The sequence below is a fragment of the Canis aureus genome, chromosome 24 (genome assembly GCF_053574225.1).
Source record: "Canis aureus isolate CA01 chromosome 24, VMU_Caureus_v.1.0, whole genome shotgun sequence".
NCBI lineage: Eukaryota > Metazoa > Chordata > Mammalia > Carnivora > Canidae > Canis > Canis aureus.
In genome coordinates this window covers 45240195-45255929 of record NC_135634.1, presented here as the reverse complement: position 1 = coordinate 45255929, position 15735 = coordinate 45240195, and the positions used below count along the sequence as shown (strand labels likewise).

Below are 15735 nucleotides of genomic sequence, written 5' to 3'. Positions count from 1 at the left end.
TGGGGACAGGGACTGGCCGCCAGGCAGGAGCCCAAGGACAGGAGGCAAAGATCCCAGGCTGGAACTCCCCACAGCTAGCGGCAGGGGCGGGGGCTGGGTAGAGCACTGGACACTGGGGGCAGCACTGGTCAGCCAGGGATAGGGGAGTGGCGACAGGTCAGCTGTTGCTGTTTCTTGGGGGGAAACAAGAACGTGGAAATGGGGACTTAGCAGCCTCTCTCCAGTGTTTTTGTGACCTCTGCCAACTGCTGTTGGAGGCTGGGCCCTGCTTGGCCCTGTCCAATGCCCCCCCCACCCGGTTCTCATCCCAAGAAAGCTCCAGAGTTATTGCTGTAGATCATAAATAATGTTTATTAAAGCAGCTGTGATTTTCTGATGGCACATCCGGGAAGACACATGGACCCTGGTCCCCCACCCCACACACCCAGCCCACTGTGGCCGTGACACTTTGTCATCACAGGAGCCTCCCAGAGTGGTAGGTCCCCGCCAGGGGTTGGGGGCCCAGACGTGGCTCATGGCCCCCTGGCTGGAGAAATCTGAGGACTGAGTGAGTGATGCCCCTTGGTCCCCAGCCCCTGTCTCTGCCTTGCTCCCATCTGGGATCCCTCTGCCTCCGCCAGGGCGGCCAAGCGGAAGGCCTGCAAGGCTTGTACCAGCAACCGGGGGAGGCTGCGGGCCATCGTGGCTGGCTCCAGGCCTACCAGGCCACCAAAGACCACATGCTGGCCCCCCAAGCCTGCCCGTACCCATGCTCGGAAGAGGCCAGTCAGTGTCTTGGAGCCCAGATCGGCCAGGACCTGCAGAAGGAGGAGGGAGCTCAGGGTCCCACAACCCTGCTCTTGGGCCCCCTACTCCCAAAGCCTGCACACTTCCTGCTCACTTGGATATCCCCCACACATGCCCTTCCACTCACACCCCCTCCCAGACCTTCCTATCCAGCCAGCACCTCCGCTTACATACAACTGCTCTCCCCACCCCTTGCCTCCAAGACACCCCAAGTGGCTGGAGGTCCTGCCTCCTGCTGTGGAGGGTGCCCGTTCTGTCCCCTACCCATCAGGGCTGACCCAGGTCAGCCTCCGGAGGCCACTGTGAGTGAATATGGGAACCTACCTCCTGAAAGTCCATGGCCAAGTGCTCTGATGGAACCTGTAGGATCCAGGCATGGGTGCCCTGAAGGGTGGTCAACTTCTGTCGCAGGCCTTCCAGCCCAGGGCAGCCTGCGGGAAGGAGAGAGGCCCTGGGAATAGCCAAAAACGGATACCAGCAAGGATCTGGGCGTGGGATGCCCACCAGGACCTCGAGATGGCCTCCCAGTGGGCAGATTTCTCCTCATGTGACAGATGGGAAACTGAGGATCAGAGAGGTTAAGTGGCAACCCAAAGCAGATGGCCTCTGTGGACACTGAGGGGGGCCCAGAGCCACAAGTCCCCCCAAAGAGTCACCCTGCCTACTGCGTGGCGGGGGCGGGGGGTCAGGTGGGGAGAGCCAGCGGGCCTGGTGGCCCCAAGAATCCCCCCAGGCAGGGCCTCGCCAGCCCTTGGTCGGCCTCCCCCACCACACCCCGCCCCGCAAAGGCCGGCAGGGGGCGTCCTCACCGTTCGCTTCCTCGCGCTGCTCCGGCCTCCGCTTCGGGAACCGAGCGCCGGCAGCCCGCGATCCTGGGGAGACGCAGGGTTAGGGGGTGGCCTGCGCCGCGCAGCTGGCGGGGCGGGGCGCGGGGGCCGGAACGTGACGGCGGGGTACCTGGGTGCAGCCGCTGCTCGCGGGCGGGGTGCCTGGGAGGCTCCAGGAGCGCCAGGGCGGGGCGCGCCAGGAAGGGGGCCAGGCGCCGCATCCCCGGGCTCGGGCCGAGCAGCTCCTGAGCGCCCCGCAGCAGGCCCAGCAGGGTGTGCGCCAGCGAGCGCAGCTCTGCGGGCGGGACAAGGTCCGAGCGACGGTCAGGCGCGGGCCAGGCCCTCCCCGGCCCCCCGGCCCAGCCCTGGGGACCGGACTGACCGCATCGCCTCCGGCGCTGCAGGCACTGCTGCTGCGCCAGCCGCGCACAGGCGGCCGCGGGCCCGGGGCACAGGCGCGCGTAGAAGGCGCAGGGCGCGGCGGCGTCGGCCAGCGGCTCCCCCGGCGGGTCCCAGGCCAGCAGCTCCCTGCAGCTGGGCTCCCGGCTGGAGGGGGGTGCTGCGGGGGGGGGGCGCGGTCAACTCAGTCCCGGCTTTGGGCCGTAGCCCCCGCAGCCTCCCCCGCAGGGAGACCAGCTTTCCCGGCGGCGGGGATGAAGATACTCCCGGGAGAGGTGAATGGGAACGGGGTGCTCACCGCTCATCTGCTCCTGGAGCCAGTCTCTGAACACGGCCACACGAGTGTAAACCCCGGGCTTCCCTGGCTCTCCGCATCCGTCCCCCCAGGAGGTGACTCCGTACAGTACCTCCCTGGGCTGGGGGCCAGGCTCAGAACAGGTCAGGGGGCCTCCGGAGTCACCCTGCGGGGACCCGAGCCAAAGGGGAGGTACTACATTGACCTCCCATATGCCCCTGACCCTTGGCAGGGTAAGGCAGCTCCGGGCTCTCCTGGAGTTATTACTCTTGTACCCATTTTAGCAATGGGGACACAGAAGCTCAGACAAGTTGAGTGACAGCCTGACTGTGGAAGGAAAGAAGCTGTCCTGTCCCTGGGGGCAGCCCACCCAGCATCCTGCGACCAGTCAGGGCTCATACCTGGCATGAGTCGATGCCCCCGGCCAGGTAGCCGGCACAGAGCATGCTGCTGGGGTGCAGCTCGGGCCCCAGCGCCCTTTTGCAGGTGTCAGCGCTGAGCAGGGGCACTCGCGCCTCCCTCACCGCCTCGGCCTCAGGCCCGTCTACAGGGAAGCGGTGGAGGGGGCTCAGGCCCACAGGGCAGGGGCCTAACTTCCAGGGTCCCTCCCTCCCCCTCCCCCTCCTCGATTCCTCCCCCTTTGCAAGATCAGGAAGCATTTTGCGAAGGCAGTTGGAGGTGGGTGGGATTCCCTACACCCCGCTTTCCTGAACTCCATCACCCCCGCCACCCCCCCCCCCCAATTCTTCCCACTCACGCTCACCCAGGCCCGGGCCTGCCCCATACCTTCGAAGAGGGCCCCCCAGCCCGCGATGGCGCAAGCCGTGCCGGCTGGGGGCTCCCGGGGACCCTGGGGCAGGCACACGGGGCGCACCGCCCCCGCCCGGCTCACCGGCGTCCACAGCTGCACCAGGGCCAGGTCGTTGTGGAAGGTCCGCGGGTCGAACTGCGGAGTGGGTGGCGGCGCAATGTCAGCGAAGCGTGGGGTAGGGGCGCTGTTCCCACCTCAGAGCCTGGGGTCTCCCGTCTCACCTTGGGGTGGGGCAAGATGCGGTTCACCGGCACCTCCTCCGCTTGCTCCCCCCGGGGGCCCTCGGCCAGCGTCACCGTCCACAGAAGCTCGTTCGGGGCGCTGCGGGGCGAGCGGCAGGTGATGCGCAGGACCCGGGTGCCCCTGCCCTCCGCCCACCGGCACCTCCCGCCTGCCGGGCTCTTCCTCCGCTGTGGCTCGCGGGCCAGGGAGGGGGCCGGGGAGGGGCGGCGGTCCCCAGGCGGCCCCCACGAGCCCCAGCCCCCTTTCCGCGCCCCGGCTGGGCGCCTCGAGCGGGAGCCGGGGAGGGCGGTGGCCGCCGCCAGGAGGCAGCAGAGACCAGCCCTCGCGCGGGGCGCCCGCCCGGCGACCCCGGAAGAGTCGGAGGGCGCGCGGGGACGTGGGCTGGCCGCGGGGGTGGGGGGGCACGTACCCCGCGAAGCAGTGCGCCGCGGTGAGCACCCAGGACGCCGCCACCAGGACGCCGCCGCACAGAGGCTGCCCCCCGAGGTGCAGCCGCACCAGCCAGGGCCAGGCCCCGGGGGGCGCAGCGCTACCCCCCACAATGCGGCCGTGGGCACGGGTCACGTTGACAGTGCTCGGGCGCCTCTCGCCGCACGGCCCTGGAAAGGTGGCATCGGCGTCACAAGGGACAAGTCCTGGCCGCCTTCACCATCGAGGCCCCTCCGGGTTCGCCCTGCCCCCGCCCTGCCCCCTCGTGCCCTTTCAGCCTCACCTGGCTCTGCTGGATCTTGGAGGAGGGGAGCCTGAGGCCTAGAACGCCAGGGTCCTGCTGAGACATAGACCTTTGAGCCTCCCACCCTTCCTGCACCCAGGCAGAGCCGGGCCACCTCCCTGCCCTGGGGCTCCCCTCTGTGACTCCACCCGGAGCAGTCAGGGTCTAGTCAGCAGCCATAAACTTCTCACTATTCAGCTAACGAGCCCAGACTCTTCCTGCCCTCCTGCCTTTGCAAATGCTGTGCCCTATGCCTGGAGTGCTCTTCCCACTCGGAGAGACCTTCATCCGCCCGGTGGCAGCCCCACCTACTTTCTGTCCCCAAGTCAAATGTGAAGGGAAGGGATGGGGTGGGCAGGCGATCCGGCCACGGAAGTCCCTGCGAGCTCACCGGGGCATGGGATGGTGTGGTTGGCACAACCTCTGCACTCGTGCAGTCTGTGCTGGATCTCCATTGCCACTCGATTCACTGCCCACTGGGCGCTCCTCTGGGCAGCCTGCAATGCTTTCGTGCCCTGGGCTGACAGAGCTGCTGGGACACGGGGCACAAGTCATGTGTGGTTGGGGAAGAGTCTCAGGCTCCAGCCCCCAGGCCTGCCTTGGGAGAAGCAGGTGGGGGCCCGGGAGCACCAGGGCAGAATGGGGAGGAGAGGGAGCCCCGGGACCCAAGGGCCCAGCACTCAGAGCAGATGGTCCCAGATTCTCAACCCAAGAGCTCTCTGTAATTCAGCTGAGCTGGGCTGGAATCTTTGAAAAGGAACTTTCCTTAAAAACCTTGAAGGAAAACAGCACCCCAAAGGTCGAGACAGCACAAAACTCAGGATTTTCGACAAAATTATTGTGGTCAAGCCGCCCACCTTTGGGCCCAGATAGCCAAGGAGATGCCACCCTGAACCCTTCCTCCTGCTGAACCCGGAATCTTCCCCAAAGCACACCCTTTGGTGGTACTTGCCAGGTCCCCTTCTCTCCGCACACTTGTCCTCCCCGTTTCTCTCCCACCTGTGCCTCAGTTCCTGGCCCCTTCTCCCGGCAGGGTGGGCAGAAGGGACCAAAGGGCCCAACGAGTGGGAGCTGGCCAGGTCACACTCCCTGCCCTGGACCCATTTCCTCTGTGTTCCTCCCACCTCAGCCGCCCCCTCAGACCAGCCCAGGCTCACCTTGCAGGGTGCTGGGGGGTAGGCGCATATACAGGGGGTGCCCATAGGCAGACCATGGGTCTGGGAGGGGCAGCAGCAGCAGCAGCAGCAGCACGGGAAGCAGCATGATGACTGGGAGCCGGGGCGACCCTGGCCCTTTTCCCCCTTGGGGTCCACCCTGCAGGTGCTAATCCTTTGGTGGCTGCCTCCCACTGCCTTTCTGCCCCTGGGCACTGGATTCTTGTCCCTCAAATCATCTGACTGTTCCCGCCCTTCAAAATCACCCACCTTCCTCAGTTGGTCCCTCACCTGGCCCTTAACTCCCCAGAGCCCACAGGGGAATGGGGCTTGGGGGGCTATATAGAGGACAGACTGGGGGGGTACTCGGGAGGGGGGCCAGGGTTGGGGGAGGGATCGGGGTAGTGGGCTCGACCCTCACCTTTGAAGTTTCATAGTCCCGGCTCTGAGGCCCCCCTTCTGTCAAAGGAGCCCTTGTTTCTGCGGCTCCATCAAAGGGGCCTGGACAGGCCAGAAGAGCTGACGGTTGGGCTGGGGGCCAGGCAGAGGGGGGCCAGTGGGTAGGGGTTGGCCCTGTCTCCAGGGCTCAGATGGGGGGGGGGATTCCCATCTGCCTCTACTCCCTGAGGAGTTTATGGCTATGCTGGGGGCAGATACTCCTGGAGGGAGGAGGGCAGGGGGTGTCTGAGGGTCCTTGGCAGCCCCACCCCCCGAGGAGGTGCCCGAGCTCCCGGCCCCTCTGCCCCTAATTGCTTGGCAGCGTCTCTCCCCCATGTAGCCATTTCTAAAGATGATCAAAGCGCCCTAATTAGCGCCGTAATTGCCGCACTGGGGGTAGTGGGGTGGGAAGAGGCAAAGGCAGGCCCCGAGAGGAAGGCGGACATGAAAGGCCCCACCAGTGGCCCAGTTTGGGTCGGACAGGCCCCAGCAGCTTCTGACGCTCTCCCAGACCCCCTGCCCCTATGCAGAGCTCGCTCGGCCTGTCCAGCATTGTTCTCAGTTGCTATGACCCTGATCTGGCAGGAGGGAATCTTCTGGAATTTCATGGGAAGGGCCCCAAATGAGCAGCTCTCCTGGGAGCTCCCACCTGGGGCAGAGAAGAGGTGCCCTTCTGCCCCACAGAATGTCCTGGGACAAAAAAAAAAGAGAGAGAGAGAGCGAGGATCTTGGCACCCCAATTCATGTTGGTGACCCAGGGTGGCTTTGGCAGGCCTGGTGCCTTCCCAGAGCAGATCCTGTCAGGACATTCCTCTCCCCCCCCCCCCAACATATTGTCCTTTCTTTTCCAGCCCTTGCTCCTTCTGTGCAGATGGTCAAGCCTCTGATGGGAGCCTGCCCCCCTTCATAAGACAGAGCCCCAGACCTGCAGAGAGAGCCTGGGTCTCAGGGGTGATGGGTGAGACTTGGGGAGCAGGGTGGGGTCAGTCAGATCCAGCAGCTTCTCCGGCCTCTTCCTTCTATGCCACTGGGCAGCAGAGAATGTGCACGACCTCTTTGTCCTCGCTGAGACTCTCTTCCCCTGTGATCACCGAGATGTCACCATCATTTTGGTTCTCCCTTCCCTCTCTGGGCCCTCCACAAAGAAGCTTGTGGAACTCTTCCAACTCCATTGGAGGTTGCCACCCATCCGGTGGTGTGCTGGGAGTCAGATCATACTGGCTCCTGAGAGCTGAAGATTGGCATCTCTTCCCAGGTCTGCCCTGGGTGACTTCACATGGGGAGCTTGAAACCAGCCACAGTGGGAGCATACACCACGGGAATCAGCACGCGCTATAAATCAGAGCCCCCCTGCCTTCCGCGCCTGCCCCAAGAGCCAGCTCAACATTACGCAGCCCACCAGTGTATATGCCTCCCTTCCCCTGCCTCGTTGCCACCGCACCTCACGAAGACAGTACCTCTGGTTCAGGAGTGCATGAGATGGTGTCTGACTGTGGGTTATTGTGAGTGAATATTGTAAAGCTGGAAGTCACCCATTTGCATCTGAATATCCCTCTAGAAAGGATGTATATCTAGATAGGGTTTATCTTTTTTTTATCCATGATCTCAAATTTTTGGCAGACAGGGTGTTAATACGGCCTGTACTTGAGGTATAAACAGAAGTTTGAAAAAGCTTCCCAAGGGAATTACCTGTGGTTCCAAGAAAGAGCCAGCGGGGTAGGGGACCCAGAAAGCAGAGAAGGTGGGTGGAGAGCCTCACAAGCGTCTGGGCGACAGGCCGATGCTTCGGGCCATGGGGGGGGGGGCCCTGGCATCCAAACTAGAGGGATTAAGCCTGGAGTGTGCCCCACAAACCAGAGGCCTTGGGGAATTCCTCAAGGAGGAGCACACTGCTTGCATGTTGGGCACCTCAGTCCCTTGGCCAAGTGAGGCCGTTGGGATCCCTCCAAAGCCAGGCGGGCCAGGCCAGAGCCTTCAAGGCGTGCCGTGGGAGGAATAGAAAGACCTAGAGCTGCTGGTCTGCTTACTGCCCCTCCTGCCCCAGCTCCCCTCAGGGTGAGAACCCTCCTGCTGCCAAAGAAAACAAGGGGCCTCACAGCATGGATTATGAGTCATTCCTCCCCAATCCCGGCCCCCTTTCCTCTGCCACTTCCTGTGACCAGCGCACCCCAAGTGCCTTCAGCTTCATCCACTTCCTCAGGCCACCTCTTGAGAACCCGGCCTAAATCCATGTTGCATGCAACTATTTTGTGTATGATTAGTGATTGGTCCTCTTGCTCCTCAGTGGTCTCTCCCACTGGAATGGCGGCCCACCCCGCCACTCCTCCTCCTCCCTTCTGGCAGCTTCTTCGGAGCAGTCGCTTCTCTGTGGCAGGCTGTCTGGTGGGGTCTGGCCGGTTCCGAGGGGCTCAGCATCCACAGGCTGGTTGAGTGGCCATCCCCCCAGACCTCCTTCCCACTGCAGGGCTCACTGCTGGCCCCTCAGACCCACATCCTCCCCACAGGCCCTTGCCCACATGCAGAGGAAAAACGTCTGAGGCTGGGGAGGTGGCATGGGTCGGTGAGAGCCGTGGGGCTGTCACGGGGCTGGGGGAGAGAGCCTCTTCCCTCATTTCTGGAGCAGAGCTGGAAGGAGGAACAGGGTCCCCAGAGGGATGAAGGAATCCCTTACCCAGGAATCAGGGGAGCTGGCAGGAGGGAGAGGCTGGCATTTCAGCGTCCCATTGGGGTTCAGCTTAGCAAGAGGACTCACTGAGCTGCTGGGGGACTCCCGGCGGAACAGCGGGGTGGGGGCTGCTGAGTGAGGAGAGGCTGATACCCCCACCCTGAGGTTCCCGGGCCCTCAGAATTTACAGAAGGTAATGTCACCTACACCCGCAGGCCGGAGAGTTGACCCCCGAGTGTGGATGAATCTGTGGCTTCAGGCTTCTGGGGACCATGTTGCAGCATTAGGTGCAAAGCGCGGTGCGACGCGGTGCTGCCAGCAGTACACTTCCGTGACATCCCTGTCGGCAGGCAGGACTGGCTCCGGAATTTGCATGGGTCCTGGTGCAAAATGAAAACAGGGCCCCTTGTTCAACAATGATCAAGAATGTCAAGACCACATTAAGCCAAATGTGGGGTTTTGCTGAGCACGGGGCCCTGTGCCCAGGGGAGTGTCCCAAGTGACTCCATTGGCGGGCAACTTAGACCCCTGTGGTACTGCTCACAGAAAAGGTGTTGTGGGGGCACCCGGGGGGCTCAGTCAGTTAAGCATCTGCCTTCAGCTCAGGTCACCATCTCAGGTCATGATTTTAGGGTCCCGGGATCGAGCCCCATGTCAGATTCCCTGCTCAGTGGGGAATCTGCTTCTCCCTCTGTCTCTGTCCTGCCCCCCCATTTGTGCTTCTCTCTCTGTCTCAAATAAATAAATAAAATCTTAAAAAAAAAAGAAAAGGTGCTGTGGTTTTGGGGCTCCCCGGCCCACGCACATCAGGAGCTGGTGCCCCTTTCTCTCTCCCTACACAGCAGTGCAGAACTGAGGGTGAGGGGAGCCCCCCCGCACAGCCTCCCACCCCCATAGAGCTTCTGAAGCTCCACCTGAGCACAGGGAGGTGACAAAAGTTTTGCATCAAGCAAGAAACTAAGAAACCAGAGTTTCACTGGGCAATGCCCAGAAAGAGATTTTTAAAAAAATTTATTTGTTTGACAGCACGAGAGAACTAGCTCACAAGCAGGGGGAGGGGCTGAGGGAGAGGGAGAAGCAGGCTCCCTGCTCAGCTCCCTCCCTATGTGGGACCTGATCCCAGGACCTGGGGATCATGACCTGAGCTGAAGGCAGAGGCTTAACTGACTGAGCCACCCAGGCGTCCTGAAAGAGAAGATTCTAACCTGGCAGGTGGAGAAGGCTCAGAATCTCCAGTAGGAAAGCTGCCTCTGCCCAGCACAGCCAAGGCAGAGCCTGGAAAATGAAATCACTTCAAGTCTATTTCCCCAGGAGTCGAGACTCCCTGATAATCTGGTTAGAGCCATCCGCGTTGTGAGCTTGGTTACTTGTCTCTGTGCTGCCAGGGAGCAGGGCTTTGTGTTCGTATGTTGGTGTCCCCATTACCCAGAACGGAGCCTGACACCCTATATTTGCTAAACAGCTGAGGAAATGAAGGATCAGTACCGGCCCCTCTTCCGGCTCCAGAGCTGAAGTCTCTGCCTCTTGCAAGTCAACCTCAATCTGTCCAGAGCAGTCCTGGGGTCTCCTGCTCCCCTGCCCCGTGCAGGGGCTGGGGCTGGGTCCGCTGCCCCTTCCTCCTCACACCCATGTCCTGGCTGTGCAGTGCTGCTCTTCTCCCTGGAGTGTGGGTGTGAGAGGTGACATCTTCTGGGTGTCTGATCATGGTCGGTGATCTTGGGGACCAGCAGAGCTGGGGTCTTCCCTCTTCTGCCCTTCCTGTGTCCTTTCCTCTTTGCTGCTCTGTTTTGGGGGGTGGGAGGAGCAGTGTGACTGTCCGGGGTGAAGGAGGGATCCCAAAGGGACAGGAGGGACTTTTAGTGGCATCCACAGCCCCTGGTTTCTCCACCCCACCCCCACTCCCCATGGTCACAGGTCCCCCCACACTGACCCCTCCTGCAAGTTCAGGCAAAGCCTCAGCCCCAATCTCCCACTTCAAAAAGAGGGAGGGAAAGAACCTTGGACCTTTTTGTTGATATTTCTGGAAAGTTTCAGCAGGTTCATGTCAGGAGGCTCCAGCCCCGCAGCCTCCCCACTGGCACAGAGCCTTCTTTTGTGTTCTGAGGAGGATGGTGGGAGGATCCTGGGCCTCTGGAAATGGGAAGGAGAGACTCTGGCACTAGGTCTGTACACTTGTCTTCTGGGGAGGACCTTCCTCCTCCTCCCTCTTTAGGACCCTCCTGCCACGGTGTGCTCACCCCTCCCTCCATCCCAAACCACACTGATGTCCTGGGCCCTGCCAGGGCCGCGGGAGGGAGACTCAGCCAACAACTGAGCAGGCCGCCTTTTGGGGGCAGTGCCTCTGGACAGGGTAGTGGGACCCACAACTATGCCAGCTCCACGGACCAAAAATGGCCTGTGAAGCACAAAAGTGGCCACAAACCAGCATCCCAGGCATATTGAGGAATAAGGTCTTCTCAGGACGGGAGGCAGCTCAGGCAATGATTCAGCGCTCAGGCCTGGGGTTCTGATTGCTTGCCTGAGTGACCTTGGGTGAATCACTTCCTGTTATGGGTTGAATTGTGTCCCCAAAAGACATGCTGATGTCCTAATCCCCAGTAGCTCAGAATGTGATCTTATTTGGAAAAAGAGTTGTTGCAGATGCAATTCAAGTTGAGGTCACATTGGAGTATGTCGTCCTCGCAGAAGAGAAGAGACATCTGGGGAGAGAGTGCGGTGTGACAGTGGGAGCACAGACTGGGCTCATGCAGCTTCCAGCTAAGGACTGCTGGTGACACTCGACACCGGAAACCCGGAGTAAGAGAAAGGCATGAGGGGCGCCTGGTGGTTATGCGTCTGCCTTGGGCTCAGGTCATGATCTCAGGGTCCTGGGATTGAGCCCTGAGTCAGGCTCCCTACCTGCCCCTCCCACCTGGTGCTTTTGCTCGCTCTCTTTCAAATAAATAAATAAATAAATAAATAAATAAATAAATAAATAAAATCTTTAAAAAGAAAGAAAGGCATGGAACCAATCTTCTCACAGACTTTGCGAGAGCGTGACCCTGCCAACACCTTGATTTTGGATGTCTAGCCTCCAGAACTGTGAGAGAACACATTTCTGCTGTTTTAAGCCAGTCTGCGGTGATCTGTGACGGCAGCTCCAGGAAACGAGCACACTTCACCCTCTCTCAACCTCAGGTTCTCAATCTGTGAAATGGGATACCAACAGCCACCTGGCAGGGAGAATTAAGGAACACCCACCCGTTGGTGTCCCGCAGAGGGCTGGCAGGGGTTGTCATCATGCTCTAGATCAGCGCTGGGCGACCCCATGGGAATTGATAGGATGTTATTTCCCTACGAGGATGAGGTGAGGGCAGCAGCAAGGGCCGGATCCAGAGTGGCAGCAGGGGAGCCCAGAGAACAAGGGAGACGAGGGTGCAGGGCAGCAGTGTGGGTGGGGCTCCCCAGGCTGTGCGTGGCCTGCTGCTCTGAGGGCGTCTTCACAGGGGGCTCCTTCCTCTTGGATTGCCAGGCCGCTTCAGCTCTTCAGCTTTGCTTTCTGCTGTGACCTTCTTCCTCCCTCTGGGCTGAACTTGACTTTAAGAGGGAGAAGCCTGGGGAGAAGGGTGTTGGGGGGGCTGCCCCCCCGCAGGCTGAATGGGTCTCTGAGAATGGGGAGGGTAGTCCTGGAGCCTTGCATCTAGGACTCTCTGAAGTTGGTGAGACCCCTGGCCTCAGGGCTCACTTTTCACCCAATATTCTGGGCAGGAGCCACAGAGCAGGGCTGCATCCAGTCCACCCATTTTCAGAATCAACGTCTCATTCCCATCCCACAGTCTTCCCAGTCTCCATCCCTTCCCACCAGACTTTCCTGTCAGCCTCTTCTGAAGTGCTTGGGAGAGCGAGGGGGTCATCCACACCAGTCCCCCTAACCCCGGCCAGGCCAGTCCAACCTTCTCCAGTGGGGACACCCCCCTACCTTAGCTGCTGGGATCCTTGGTTGGGGGGCGGGCTCTGCTTTTCTGCTTTAATCAGAGACCCTCAACTTCATTTCTTTTCATTTAGTGAGAAAAATCAGTTCAAAGGAATTTTGCTAAAACTTCCAGGAAAGCAGAAACAGAAAATACACGAAAGCACAAGTCCACCTGAGTTTCTATAGCATGCAGTCCTGTTCTACGACTCGCAGGGTGGGCAGCTCATCTCTCAGGCTGAACCAGATGAACTCCTCATTCTGTCCATCAAAATGGTCAGGTACATTCAAAAAAGACCCGTGTAACAGCTTTATTGAAAAATGTCATATTTACAATGTGTCAGAAATCATCCTTTTTTTCTTCTTTTTTTTTCTTTTTTTTTTTTTTAACTTTTAAACATGATGGAAAACTTTAGAGAAGGAGACAGTGTCAAGACCAAATTCTTTGAAGTCAAAAAGGTGCAGAATTTTGCATACCGCTGCTCAAGCTCCTGACTGGAAAGAACGCAGGCCATTTCAAGGTTCTGCTCGTCCCCCCCTTTCTGTGTGTATTATCTTTCCTGGGGTCTCTCTCCGGAGGCTTCCCTTCCCTTTTCCCAGTCGCGCGCTGTGGTTGCATTTCTTTGAAACTCGCTAATTTAACGAAACGCCCTCGGTTTCCACTGTAATATTCACATGGCTCCTCCTCCTACATGATAGATCCTCCCTAATCAATAATTTTTATTCTTCTTGCTTCCAAATCTTTTTGCGACCACGAGATGATCGTTTTAGAAAACACTGTCTCTCTGACAGAGACATTTCCTGGAGTCATGTGGTTCCCGTCGGTGTTCCTTCTGTTTATCTTCTTTTGTTAAGATAAACCAAAATCAGATTTAATAAATTACATTTAAAATATTCAATCAGATCCTTTTATAGCAAGCCTCCTATCAGTTTATCTCTCTAAACGTCTTATCCGCATCAACACGACAAGAGATTTCTGGAAATGGTGGTTATTCATTAATTACAGCTACTTCTGATAGGGAGACTTATTTTGTTTTGCTTTTAACTTTTTTTTTCTTTGTGCTGCCCTGCCTCGCCTGAATTCTTTAAAACCAGCAGGTAGCATTTATACAAATGGGAGACAGGAAGAGTATGAAAGAAAAGTAGGGACAGGAGGAGGAACCTTAACACAAATTCACCCACTAAATGCTAAAGTCAAAAGTCGGTTGAATATAGGCAACTTCCTGTGGTTCAGTGCATTACAAGTACCTTTATATTGTTTGAGGCAAGTGTTCCCAGACCCATTTTACAGGGAAGGCCACTGAAGCTCAGAGAAATTCAGTGATGTGCCCCCAGACCGCATCACTAGAGGAGCAGAGATGCAAACTGGTCCTGCTTGCTGAGGAGGGTCATGCCCTTGACCCCAGCCCAGCCCCGCCTCCCAAGTCCACAGGTGTCTCCTGACCATGCCCACCGGCCTGGGTTTGTCCAGGGTTTATCACAAAGGTGGAAGGCTCTTCTTGAAAAAGTGGGGGGGGGGTGCCTCCCCCTCCAGGAGAGCTGGCTGTGCCCGGGAAGGGGGGCCAGAGGGGACAAGGTGGGGCAGCTGAGATGACACCTGGGGTGAGGTCTTACAAATGGCAAAGCAGCAGGCAGAGAGACCAGGGGCCAGGAGGACTTGGAGCAAGGAGGAGGAGAAGTCAAGGCTTCAGATGCCTGCCACCAATGTCCTTCAGTACCCATCTTATTTCCCCAGGGCCCCTGAGGTCTAGAATGTCGCGTTAGGGGTGCCTCAGCCACTCTCCCCTTTCTGAGTCCTGCTGCCAGGCGTGGGGTAGAAGGGGAGAGCACATACACCAGGGCCCCTCTGCAAGGCCTAATCACACTCCAGCTAGGCATGGCTTGTCCCCCCCACTCCACCCCGGCCCCCCTGCATGGAGCCCCAGGCCCTATCACCTGGGGTCCAGCAGAGGCCGCCAGCCTAGGACCAGAGGCTGGGGAGTGGGGGGCAGGGGCCTGCGGAGGGTGGAGCCAATAAATCTTCTAAGGCAATTATGGAGGTAAGGCATAAACACAGCTCTTCGCCTGCTGCAGCCGCCCCCTCTCCTGCACACACATACACACACACACACACACACACACACACACACTCTAAAGCGTGGCCCATTTGCAGGGTAATGGCTTTGCGACAGCAGGAATTATCTGCAGCATTAGAGGCAGCCAGACCAGGTGGGGCAAACAGGGGTGCAGGCTGAGCCTCCAGGATACGGAGGGGAGGATTCAGGGACCCTGGTGCTAGGAGCTGTGCCCCTGAGGATGCCACAGAGGTGAGAGGCATCCATGGGGACTGTAAAGGGCTTGGTGAAGACCAGGGCCAGGAGGATGGCCCCTACCTCTGCTGTCCACGGTCCCTTCCTTTTTGCTTCCAAGGCCTATAAGTGGCCAGACAATGAGGAGCAGTAACTTAACCCCTTGAAATCATGACCAAGCAGCCCCCTGCACTTGTCCTGGCCTCGGGGGTTCTCAACCCCAGACTCCCGTGTCTGCCGACAGCCTACAGAAAGAGGCCAGGAGTGACCAAAGGGAACCCTGGGGGGGGGGGGGCAGCGCTCCAGTCGTGGTGACAGGGGTGGCAGGGTTGGTGTCAGTTGGTCTTTTCCCTCTGTGATTGCCCTAGGAACTGGGGCCAGGTTGCGCAGCAGTGCCAGGGAGGAGGGGGTTAAGGAGGGAGGGCTCCTTCCTTCCCCAGAACAGGAAGCTGAAAAGAGCTACCACCTGGGTTCTAAGAAAAGGCTTCTGAATGTTTGTTTCAGGGTGAGGATATTGGGGGCTTATCTCCTGCCCCCCTTTAGCCCCTAGCCTGGGTAGGAGCAGCAAAGCCTCAGTACAGAAAATGGGGCAAGCTGAATCTTCCAGGCTGCTTGGGACCTGGAGGTCATGTTGATATGGGGGCCCTCATCCCCCCCACCCCCACCCAGGGCTCAGCCAGGCCTGCTGTCTGACATGGGGGTGTTGGTGAATCATGCCTGCCAGCCTGACAATAAAGCCAGGGCTCTATGACTCTGGTGGCAGCAGAGCATCCTGCCCACCTGCGGGCACACCCAGATTGCATTTGCTGAAATAAATTGCTGGAGAAAATAAATCCTGCACACATGATTAATGGGAGGCAGGGAGGCAGGCAGCCGCTGCAAAGAGCCGCTGGGGAACAGAGTGACAGTCGGGCACAAAGCCAGCGCTGCCGTGGGGCCTCAGGGAAGGGGCTCTAGTGGCTCTGCAGTCACGGGGGTGATGGTCGCCCTGCCACTGCCACCAAACAGGGGGTCTGAGCCTGCAGGAGGATGGGGCCACCAGGGGCTCAGGCCAAGCCCCAGCGTGGCTCTCCATCATCACAGGTGAAATGTGGAGGGGGCTGATCCCAGCTTGGAGCTACCCTGACCTGGGTCTGACTGTTCCTGGCAATTGGGGGTCCCCACGGAC

The 15735-nt window shown here is 59.4% G+C and overlaps 1 protein-coding gene across 5 annotated transcripts; it reads right to left on the bottom strand.

The window, feature by feature from the left end:
* Positions 1–324: 324 nt before the first annotated feature.
* On the bottom strand, positions 325–10168 carry PRSS56 (serine protease 56). Of its 5 annotated transcripts, none has more exons than XM_077869228.1 (13): positions 9816–10168; positions 8538–8710; positions 4465–4602; positions 4074–4130; positions 3771–3960; positions 3340–3439; positions 3094–3253; positions 2709–2851; positions 2311–2473; positions 1744–2172; positions 1596–1658; positions 1111–1217; positions 325–797 (listed from the first exon to the last, which is right to left on the bottom strand). In XM_077869228.1, the coding sequence occupies exons 2-13, from the start codon at positions 8602–8604 to the stop codon at positions 513–515; spliced, it is 1902 nt and encodes a 633-aa protein (XP_077725354.1). In that variant the 5' UTR covers positions 8605–8710; positions 9816–10168; the 3' UTR covers positions 325–512. The 5 variants fall into 5 exon arrangements, with proteins under 5 accessions (XP_077725354.1, XP_077725355.1, XP_077725356.1 ...); XM_077869229.1 differs by lacking the exons at positions 8538–8710; positions 9816–10168 and adding an exon at positions 5231–5632 and having other exon boundaries at positions 1744–1908; positions 1996–2172; XM_077869230.1 differs by lacking the exons at positions 8538–8710; positions 9816–10168 and adding an exon at positions 5649–7824.
* Between the last annotated feature and the right edge of the window lie 5567 nt (positions 10169–15735).